This window comes from Euleptes europaea, chromosome 9 (genome assembly GCF_029931775.1).
Source record: "Euleptes europaea isolate rEulEur1 chromosome 9, rEulEur1.hap1, whole genome shotgun sequence".
Taxonomy (NCBI): Eukaryota; Metazoa; Chordata; class Lepidosauria; order Squamata; family Sphaerodactylidae; genus Euleptes; species Euleptes europaea.
In genome coordinates, this window is record NC_079320.1 from 30756157 (window position 1) to 30768143 (window position 11987).

An 11987-nucleotide genomic window follows, 5' to 3' on the forward strand; every position below is an offset into this window, starting at 1 on the left:
CACTAGAAGGGTGGGAAAGGCCTACACATATTTTGTTGTTTCAAAGGCCTTTTAATAGTTGTATGATCCAAGGTCTCAAGAAAGAAGAGTTTGCAGTTTTCCAAGGATAGCCTAGATATATCTGCAAGTATCTGAGAGATCTTTGTGTACCAGCCTGGACATACACAGTGCTAGAAACGAATGGCTTGTATACAAAATATATGTGGCTGTTTTGCTGAAGGTTACTAAAAAAATCTGTAGTTTTCTTTAAGATACTAATCATTGTGATACCAGTATAAACACAGTTAGTAAAAACCTGAATTTCGGAACAAAAGCTGCAGTTTCCTTGCTTACCTCGTTTGGGAGAACATTGGCAAATGGTTTGATGACAGCAGCTAGTGGAATCTGAGCCTGCTTAGCCATGTCTGCGGATGACGGAAAGCAATATGCTGTACATCGAATGTAACGAGGACTGGCATGACCTGAGACATTCAAAAGAAACCCAAAACAAATGAACGTAAGGTATAACACTTTGCCTTCCTCTTCAGCACCCTCTTATAAAAGTAGCTAAGGCTTCATTACAAAAAAATCAAAAGTCAAAATAATTAAATCAGCTCAGTAACCAAACATCCTCATCAAATCTCAAGTACTTGAAGATGGTTACCATATCACCTCTCAGTCTTCGCCTCTTCAGGCTAAACATACCCAGCTCCTTCAACCTTTCCTCATTGGACTTGGTCTCCAGGCCCCTCACTATCTTTGTTTCCCTCCTCTGGACATGTTATTTATTTTATTTTATTTTTTCAAATTTATAACCCGCCCTCATCCCCAGCGAACTGGCTTGTCTACATCTTTCTTAAATTGTGATGCCCAAAACTGAACACAGTACTCTAGGTGAGGTCTAACCAGAGCAGAGTAAAGCGATACCATAACTTCACGTGATCTGGACACTATATTTCTGTTGATGCAGCCCAAGATCCCATTTGCCTTTTTTGCTACCGATACTAGCTTAAACCCAGTTATTCAAACAAAATGGACAAACAAATAGGTCATATTGGCAGAAGATGCCAATTAAGGATATTAAGGTTATGGAATTATTAAGAATATGGAATCCATATATCCATATTATTGATATCCATATTGACAACAGTACATGTGAAAGAGATCTGGGAGTCTTAGTGGACCACAAACTGAACATGAGTCAACAGTGTGATCTGGTGGCTAAGAAGGCCAATGCAATTCTGGGCTGCATCAATAGGAGTATTGTGTCTAGATCAAGGGAAGTAATACTACCACTGTATTCTGCATTGGTCAGACCTCACTTGGAATACTGTGTCCAGTTTTGGGTTCCACAATTTAAGGAGGATGTTTACAAGTTGGAGCGTGTCCAGAGGAGGGCGACCAAAATGGTCAAAGGTCTGGAATCCATGCCCTATGAGGAGAGACTTAGGGAGTTGGGTTTGTTTAGTTTGGAGAAGAGAGGTTGAGGGGAGACATGATAGCCATGTTTAAATATTTGAAGAGATGTCATGTTGATGAGGGAACTAGCTTGTTCTCTGTTGCTCCAGAGACTAGGACACAGAGTAATGGATTTAAACTAATAGAAAAGTGATTCCACCTAAACATTAGGAAGAACTTTCTGATGGTGAGGGCTGTTCGACGGTGGAATGTGCTGCCTCGGAGGGTGGTGGAGTCCCTGTCTTTGGAGGTCTTTAAGAAGAGGCTAGATGGCCATTTGTCGGGAGTGCTTTGATTGTGGGATCCTGTATGGTGGGGGGAGGGTTGGGGTCACTGGGGATGTGGGGGGGAGGTAGTTGTGAATTTCCTGCACTGGGCAGTGGGTTGGACTAGATGACCCTGGTGATCCCTTCCAACTCTGATTCTATGATTCCCACAGCTGTAGAACAATTTCAACTGACTAGTATCCTACATACACACCTGGCTCAAAAAAGAAGCCAAAAAAGTGCTCTTTAAAATTAACAAAGGCAATGCAAAAATTAAATGTGAATATGCCAGCCAAGACAGACATTAAATTCACACAGAAAAAAGGCTCAATGTAATTGCACATTTACCTTGATCTTGGATCACACAATCTGTAGTAACCAGAGGAGGAACCTGTCCTCTGGTGTTTGTAGCATAGAGCTGACCACCCTTGGAAACTTTGTCATTTTCGATTACCTGAATCTAACAAATAAAATATATTTTTTTAAGTGTAAGCAGGGTCCAGCTATGATTTTCTCAGTTTCATTACAATATTATAGCAGTCTTTGGTCTATTAAACACATTACTGCACATCTGGGAGATAGGAGTTTTTTTGCTGTTCTGTTGTTCAGAACCTTGGTTCAGAAGGAAAGATCTATGAGATTACTAAGCAGGGCCTTGTCTGTGGTGGTCCCAAAATTATTTAAAATCTTGAAATGAAATCTGTTTCACTAACAGGGAAAGCACAAACAAATCACATATGCAGTAAACACTTTCAGCATCATAAGCCTCCCCAAAGAATAGTAGAAAAGTATTTCCTCTTTGGTTGACAATCAGCACTTAAGAAGTACATAAACAGATAGCTTCCATGCAGAAGTCATCACAGAGACCATAATAAACAAATATCATTGTGTTAGATCCAGCAATTAGGAAACTGGGTTTTCCCATCTCCCACTTCATGTTCCTGTGTTCCCTATGAAAAGTCTCTGTTGGGATGCAGCACAACAGCAGCAACTGGAAGAGGGAATATGAAGAAACTGTGGGACCACCACGGCCACCCCTTGCACAAAAGGAAGTTCTTTCTGCTTGCTTGGATCCAACCCATATCTTCTGAATCATGTGGAACTTCACATTTTCAACTTATCTATTTTAGGCACCACTCTAATCATTCCATTCTCATGGTCTGAAATTGTTACTCACTGGGCTTGGAATGGAATCAGGATCAAGTTTCTTCTGTTGTGGTCCAGCCAGTTGTGCAGGGCCTGAGGGAAGGCCACCTGGGTAGGAAAACTGTGCCCCTGCCATGGGAGGAGCAAAGTTACCTTCAAAAGTGAAAAGAATATCAAAATTCAAATGTTTTTTTTAAATGTTGAATTCTCCAAAATTGGAAGCTAAAGCCTTTATTTTGAGAGCCAGAGTGGTGTAGTGGTTACGAGTGGTGGTTTGGAGGGGTGGACTCTAATCTGGAGAACCGGGTTTGATTCGCCACTCCTCCACATGAGCGCCGGAGGCTAATCTGGTGAACCAGGTTGGTTTCCTTACTCCTACACATGGAGCCAGCTGGGTGACCCTGGGCTAGTCATAGTTCTCTTAGAGCTCTCTCATCCCACCTACCTCACAGGGTGTCTGTTGTGGGAAGGGAAGTGATTGTAAGCCGGTATGATTCTTCCTTAAGTGATAGAGAAAGTCAGCATATAAAAACCAACTCTTCTTCTAAGTTCCATCAGACGGCAAGATAGTTTGCCTTTATCACAAATGACACTCTACTGACATATATTTCCCTTGTCTAGCTCTGTGCTATCAATCTGCACACCCAAAGAGGCTATTCTCATATGCACAGACGAGACAGACATGACCCCCATGGAATTTTATGAGACAGGATGGAAGAAGGATGATAACTTTTGGATGCAAGGCACTCTGATTCACTAATAGAGGAATCATATGTAAAGTAACTGCAACCCAAGCCCACTGAAATCAATGAGTTTGAAACAATGAGCTCAGGCTGAAGTGACTCGGCTTCAGATTGCACTGTGAATGCATTAACTAAGGGTCCAGACCCTTCAATCCCATCTCCATTTTGCTAATTACACTAGGCTTCCCACAGTTTTTTTTTTACAGATTTAAGGGGAAAGATGTCCTTATAAAACCTTTCTTTCCACCTTTTAAAACCACTAATAAAAGCACAGAAGCCTAGTTTCAATTTGAGAAACTGAGAAGGGGTGGAATGGTCAAATCCTCTTCACTTCCCACATGGCACTGACCCAAACTGCAGCTGAGCAAGCACACTTTGCTTTCTGAAGACTGAATAGCCTCATTTAAGCTCTCATATCCATGTTCCATCAAGTTTACTTGTCATCAGAACCAAACTGCATGTGATGCTGGAGTTCCATGACTGGAGAAACTCTTGACTGGTCTTTTGAGCATAATACCCAGCAGCTGGGAAAGGGTATGTATCAGTAATACAACTCTAAGGAAAGGGTTTTTGAATTCTTCCCTCCTCCTTGCTTTTTTCAGATTGCAAAAGGGGTCTCTATCCAGCCTATTTTTAAAAAAGTTCTGGTACGGAAAAAAAGACAGGTACAACATGGATATCATCTGCCCTCCTGCTACAATTGCTTAAGCATCTCAGGAAAAATGGGTGTGCACGTGTGACTTACATGTAGCTTGGTCCATAGACAGACAATGTGGTATGCTCCTCAAACATCCAGCATCAGTCCAGCCTACAGATCTCCCTATGGTTATTTTGCTGTACATCTCGTATAGCACTCAGACCATAAAATTAGCCTTGGACTCAACTACATTGGCCTGTCCAGCACCCACTTTGGTTCACAGGAATCTAGCATTGATTCAGATTGATCCTGGTTTTTAAGCCATTTGGTTAGAAAGGAAATGGGAAACTGCTAGCATACTGGTAATGAACTGATTTGAATTTTCTACTCCAAGCTAAGTTTTTGCCTGATCTACTTATAACTAATCTAAAGACCAAAATAACTGTTGAAAGAAGGCATAGCTGTTTGCATTTTTTTAAAAAAACATTTATGCAGGAGAGATAAATCTAGCCTATATGAGGATTAGATATTCACTGCCTTGTTATTGCATAAAGACCAATAAATAGTAGTAGCATTACACAGACATCTCCGGAAACATGGCAAATCATCCTTAACATTCCTACTGCCCACACATCTTGCTTTTCCCTCCACCAGACCCTAATACACTCATGTTGCTTCCTTTTTTATATAAAAAAAGCAGCAGGGGAGATTTAGAACAGAGAAGGCAAGAAAAGGCAAGTGTAACCTACACCTTATCGACTCCAAATCGCTTTACCAGCTGCCACTCCACCCCCCAAAAAAGGATTCAAAATGGTCGTTGCAAAGTAGCCATTCCATTCAGACTAGCATGCAAGCTCACCATACTGAGGAGGAAATCCAGGGCCCGAGGGCTGGTTTGAGAGTTGCTGCTGCTGCTGCAGCAGGTTTGCATTCAGTGGGCTAGAGCCAGAGATCCCTTCGTGCCTGGCTCCTGGAGGGAGCGGAGGTGGAGAGCAATGACTGTTCAAGTTGTTTGCTGGTGGCGGAGAACCTGGAGGACCAGATGGCAAGGCCGCTGGCTGTGATGGAGGCGGAGGACCTTGTAAAGATGGCTGGAGCCCAGAAGACAGAGGAGGAAGAAGGGTTGGAGCACTATTGGGACCTGTATGAAAACATAATAATTAAGCACCCCCTCAAATTATCGACCAATCAACTTGCTAAATATCATAAGCAAGTTATACACTAAACATCTACTGAAGAAGTTAGTAGACTGGCTAATAATTAAGCATACACATACCCAAAAAAAAACCTTTGAAATAACAAACTGAGTACCATGCAGCTATTATCTGTTTCGTACAAAATCACTTATATTAACTTAACACAATCTTCAATATTTTTTTTAATCCTAACTTACCATAACCTTATGTATGACTTTGATTACTAATCTTAACACTTTTAACTCAATTTAAAAAAAATTAAAATACTTTCATCAAAATGCTTGGTGGATGGGCTAGCGGTCAACAGTGGAGCATCCGCTTGGTATGAAGAAGGTCCCAGGTTCGATCCCTGGTACCTCCAGTTAGAAAGGTCTTAGACCTCTGAAACTCAAAAGAGCCAGTGCCAGTCAGAGAAGACAATAGTGGCCTTGAAAAACCAAGGGTCTGACACCACATGAGGCAGCTTCATACATCTCCATATTAAAAGGCCTTATTTGAGAGCTTAAACCATACGACAAGGATCACTAAGACCTCACATTTTAAAATTACTACTTTACTGGTATTATAAAAAAGTAGTAAGTTTCTGTTATTTTGCAGAACAGATTAGGAAAAATTTCCGTCTTCAATATGAATTTAAATTGCTGTTATTTACAGTTCCCTCCACAAACCAAGTCATTACATTCTACCTGAGCCCCATGGTATCGTTGATCTCCAAAACTTTGCTGTGCACTTAGAGCTCCCTTAATTGCACATACTTGTCTGTTCAGTTCAACTGACGGGCAGCTCCACAAATCACAGGGATACATGTGTGGATTTGAAATGAATGAGGAAGCCCGTTTCATATGCCCATCACTGCACATATAGTAATGTAAGATTGTGTTAGGATATCTATATGCCTAGGTCGACAAAAGGGGCAACAATCTACTTTTTCCTGATAAAAAGCTCACAAAATCTAAACTCCCTGGAAAGGTTTTGGTAAATATACTTCCTCCTAGAGAGGATTTTTAAACAATTAATTTTTTTTCTCAGTAATGGCAGGAATTTATTGACCAATCAATAATTTGCACTTGAAACTTTGTGCAAAGAACTAAAAGTGAGATGATGAAAATAACTTTCCAGTTTACAATCCTCTTTTATGTGTCAGTATCTGGACAGCCTAACAAAACTTGGGGCTGTCTCAGTAGGGTCTAGATTAGAATATCATATTTCAAGATCATTCAGTAGATTAAACTAGCCTTCTCCAAAACGCAGTCCCTGTTAAAAACAATTTTTCTAGTACATAGTAATTTGCAAGTCCCCTGAAAAAGATCATGTTGACCTGAAGATGACAAAATTGTGCAAACTGATTTTGTTTGCGCTACGTTTGATCAAGGCTGTTAACAACAGGAAGTTTTGGAGGTCACCATAGGTTGGAAGCGACCTGACAGCCCTTAACACACACACAAGTTTGATTAAGGCAAAAAAAAAAAAGACTGAAAGAAAAAAATATTTTTTTATCTTACATTTAAAAATACCAAAATTCATGATCACTCAATAGTTTTTACAAATAACTGTGCAATGCTTACTGTAACTGTTTACTTGCATATTGCCAAGCCGATTAGCTAGCTGTGCTGTGGATGAAGGTGGTGGGCTGTTTGGATAAGAAGCTTGTGAAGGATGGTAGTATGAGGAATAGGAAGGTGGAGGGGCTGGATACCTGAAAAGACAAAGTAGCATCACATAACAATTCAGGTAAATCAAAGCCTAAGACAATGAGATAGATTAAAACATCATTTTCCCACCAGCACAAGTAATTTCAGCACCAGAAAGGGGGGGGAGTAATTTTTATTCTCTCATTGCAGATGTTTACTTTGCCCCCCTGCTGTTTCTAAGGGTCCTCCAAAAGTGAGAAGGGGGAGATAGAGCAGTTTCATTCCCTTATCAAACTTCCTCTGACTAAACTTTAGATTAAACCCAACATAATATTCTTTTCATAGTTAACACTTAAAAGGCAAGGTCTGAAAAAGTCATGACTACAGGCTCTGTTCACAAAATAATGCATAGATACACACATGAAAGCAGCCAGGAAACCTATCAAGGAAGTCTGTTTGCATGTTACTTATTTTTTAATGTTAGTCATAGTCTGCCTTTCTCACTGGGACTCAGAGGATTACACAGAATGAGTCCATACAAATGACAGATTGTTCAGTAAACAATGCAATAGGATTAGGGTTGTAGAACCAACCAGAAGTCTAAAAACAGAACTAAAGCAAAGCATAAGTATTAACATGACACATTAAATGATGCAAAATTCCATAGTAGGATCCTAGTTACAAAAGCTCAATACAGTAGTTAGTTTAGACCACAGTTCCTAATAATTTTTCTTAGTAAGTCTGTGAATCATTTAGTACAGTGCAAGTGTATTGCTTGTGTAGAAAACCCCTCCTGAATAATTCAGTTTTGCATAGTTAAATAATGAGAGCGGGAGCCTTCCTGATCTCCTGAGGCAGGCCATTCCACAAGGTGGGGGCCACAACGAAGAAGGTACATGTATGGGCCGTTGTTGATTTTGCCCATTTGCAAGTTGGTACCTGCAGAAGACCCTGCTCCAATGAATGAAGCTGTTATGGTGGAGCATAGGGGGACAGACAGTCTCGCAGATACAAAGGTCCAAGGCTATCAAGACCTTTGTATGTGATAGCTCATATCTTAAATTGAGCCCGGTAACTGATGGACAGGCAGGATGGGAGTAATATGCACGCGTCATCTAAAAGGTAAAGGTAGTCCCCCTTGCAAGCACCGGGTCATTACTTACCCACAGGGTGATGTCACATTATGGAGTTTACTAGGCAGACTATGTTTATGGGGTGGTTTACCATTGCCTTCCCCAGTCGTCTACACTTTACCCCCAGCAAGCTGGGTACTTATTTTACCGACCTCGGAAGGATGGAAGGCTGAGTCCATCTAGCTCCCAATAATAGCCAAGCTGCAGCATTCTACACCAGCTGGAGCTCTGACATTTGCAACACACTTTTTCTTCTGAAGAACTCAAGGGGAGATACATAGGGATCCAATGAAATCTATGTTCCAAGCACCAATCATTTGTTGTTGCATCATGTGCCTTTAGTTCAGGTCCTTAGAGAACAATGAGTGGTACTATTTACATAGCAAGACTTATCACGAACATAGTCTTCTGTTAACAGCAGCAAGATCTGGGAAATAAGAAATTTCTTGGAGCAATTATGTGCCCCGTTGTAAAGATGACCCTTTCATTTCACACAGGCATAGTTTTCCTAAACAACTATTTAATCTTTTTGAAATATTGTGGGCATGTAACTCTGACAGGCAGCACAACATGATTCTTAACAGACAGATAAAGCCCCTTCCACCAGACATACTCATTTTAAACAGCGGTACCATACAGGGGATGGAAAGAGGGTGAAAAGGTAAGAGCTAGCAATGGCCACAAGTATCAGTTCAGAACCCAGTTCTACAGATATTCACTCATAAGCAAGTACTGCAGATTTCAGTAAGATTTACTTCCAAATAAGCGCATACAGGATTGTAGCCTACCTGCTTCTGAAGGAATTTTGGATTAGCCTCAGATTGGCATGGTGCAGGACACTTCATAACTTCTCCAAATCCTTATGCACTGCCTTAAGTAATATCTTCTATTTTTCTTAAGAAAATTAAAATTGAACTTGGGAGTCCTCTCTAGGTCACTGGAGTGATACTAACCTCAGTCAGGCAATAAATTATATTACTTAATGATTCAGCGATCATCTTTCTTTTAGTTGTTTGCTGTTGCTTTCTTAACTATGTTCTTCATATTCACAGTTTTTCACCAGCTAGGTCCTCAATAACTTATCCTAAACTAGGCTTTTCCTCCTACCCATTTTTGACAAATGTGTTATGCTAATGAATTTTCTCGGGTAAACTTTGAGGCTATGGGGGTGGGGAGAATCTACCAAGATAAACAGACCACAACAATACTGTTACATATGTCCTTCTTAAAGATAAAAGGCTTAAAGATGGAAAACAATGCTGACTGAATGAAAGTTAATTCACCAAAAGTATTTGGCTTCAATTTATAAGTAAACTTGCTCAAGAGGCTTTTCCCAGGATGGAAAACTAAGATACATGCTAGAGCATATATTAATAGCCCGTAAATTTCATAAAATGTAACATTGTTAACTCTTGCTTGGCACTATCAGATGATGCCATAAAGGAAACAAAGAACTGAAATAGAACTAAACCTCATCTCATGGTTCACACACATCCTGCTTTGATCTGTTTCAATCAGGCATGCAAGTCAAAGGTTATTCTCTATCCAGGGAATGCATTCCACATTAAGATTGCACAAAACATATGGATCAAATTAGGCCTTGAACTCTAATCTAAATTTTTGATCCAGGAATAAAAGAATCAAGTTTCCCCCCTTAATTAATCTAACTTATACATACATCTCTTAACAGGTATTCCAGAGCAAAGGGTTTAATTGGGCCAGAAGAACTATTTATCTGAAAAATGTATTATGTTTATCTTTACCAGTATCCACCCTACCCAAATGTTTATAAAGCTAGATGGCATTACAAAAGGTGCGTTGGATGAATCTAGGGTTTGGGGGCAGCACACATTTCCGCAGCATCAGTCTGAAATGGCAAGAAACGCATATGCAGGAATAAAACTTATTGCTTTGGGGACTTATCAGGTAACTAAATGCGGATTGATCACCCAACCAACAGATGAGCAGCCCAGTCTCACAGGACTCCATCTGATCAATTAGAAGTCTAGCATGCCCCATCATTTTTACAACACAGACATGTAAATGTCCACTTTTCCAGCCCAGGATAACATAAGCCATCCTAAATGTATTAAGCCAATAACTTTATTTGGCTTGTATCTACTAACAGAAGACTGGCTTCTTTGCACTACAAGGAGTAGCAAGGTGAATACTGTCGTTTTCACTAGAGGGGAAAAGGCCCACACAGTTCATATTGCATACACATAAAGAAAATGGAGGTCAAATGTTGTCAACTGTCTAAGATGCATTGCTGACTCTGGCCCATTGCTTTTCCGTCTTAAGAGCTATAGAAAGGTCTTAATAGATCTAAACCAACTTTCAGTGGCACATACAGCATATATTTCCATCCTAAAACAGCAGAAAAACAAACATAAAAACCTGTTTTGCGATTTATTTTTAAGATCACCTGTTTGATTGCTGTGCTGTATTGCTGGGTCCATTCTGGAGACTGGCCTGGTTAAACTGGTGGGTACTGGGAGGTGGAGATCCCACAGGAGCACCAGGCCCAAAAGGCACACTTGTTTTCGACATAGCTAAATAAATAAAATGTAGTGAAGAACATGGAGCTAATAACAAGCCATTACATTAAAGGATACATTAGCAACAGCTAAAGAAAAACACACAGAGAATTTGCCATTTAGCCCCTTTTCCACCATTAAAGCAGAAAACAATGTGTTCAATACCCGTGTCGTCTAACTTTCTGCAGTACTCTGTTAGAACAAAAATAAGTGATTGTGAATTGCTCACTGGTCTTTGTTTTGCAGCCATACAAGTTGAACTTTGAATTCAGCATGAAAACAAGAGACTCCTGGTATTCAACAACAATTGTCAGCATTTCTTTGTAACCAAGAAGAAAATTTTGACTTTAAAACAAAGACAGAAATTAAATTCTAGACAGAAAGATAAACACATAGAAGATATATTATCCTGAGTATACTATTAAGAGAACAACAACCAAGCTTTACATAATCTCAACCACAATGTTACTCTACCTGACTGAGGGGCAGAAGATGATGGGTTTACGTCACCATAGTGTCCATATAGAGGCGAAGAAGCAGGTTGACCAAAGCCTGGAGAAAATCCCCCCATTCCCGGCTGAGACTGGGAATATGGAGGTGTTGCAACATATCCTTGCTGATTCATTTCAGCAATACTACCTTTTTGAAGGCAAACGAGTCATAAAAATCTGAAACAGAAATTTAATCCCCGTTATTTCTCTGATTGAACAGTAGAAATCGCAGGTTAAGATCACACAGCGAGATGCAAGAACATCTGCAGTCAAGAGACAAATATTCTGTCAGCCCTCACACAAGAAAGCAGATGACCAAATTTATTTCTTAGACTTGACTTAATACAGGCTCATTTTGGGTTGGAGGGCCCGTGAGCATAACTGAGGGTAGCCATCATAGTTCAATGAATAATAGGTGAGCCAGTACTTAACTTTCGTTTATTAGAATTAATTTTATTAACCTGTATTGCACTTTCTCTATGCCACAACCCAGCCAAGGTGATCGCTGACAACCATGTCAGGCATTCCCAGGAACATAGCAAAAAATTTTGTGCTGGGGAATGAGGACAGCAGTGGTACATTTGTTAGGGTAGTCTAGAGATGTAATATTTCTGGATATTTAGAAGCCACATTTAAAAAAAAAAAGAAATAGGTGGGGAATGAAATAGATGTGATATGACAAAATCTTGGGTAATGTCAATGCCACTATCTGTAGTTTAGATCTGTGTCTCTCATGGTTGATAAAATCTTGTAAAGAGGGATTTAGATTC

At 40.1% G+C, this 11987-nt stretch overlaps 1 protein-coding gene across 1 annotated transcript in view; it reads right to left on the reverse strand.

Annotated features, from left to right (window-relative positions):
- The window catches only part of SEC24D (SEC24 homolog D, COPII coat complex component), a 67757-nt gene extending 56366 nt beyond the window's left edge, over positions 1-11391 (reverse strand). Inside the window, exons 1-7 of the mRNA XM_056855949.1 lie at positions 11201-11391; positions 10615-10741; positions 6991-7121; positions 5089-5370; positions 2881-3002; positions 2052-2163; positions 334-461 (exon numbers count right to left, since the gene is read on the reverse strand). Coding sequence (XP_056711927.1) covers positions 334-461; positions 2052-2163; positions 2881-3002; positions 5089-5370; positions 6991-7121; positions 10615-10741; positions 11201-11351 — 1053 coding nt within the window. The 5' untranslated portion in view covers positions 11352-11391. The remainder of the gene's footprint in view (positions 1-333; positions 462-2051; positions 2164-2880; positions 3003-5088; positions 5371-6990; positions 7122-10614; positions 10742-11200) is intronic.
- Positions 11392-11987: the final 596 nt, after the last annotated feature.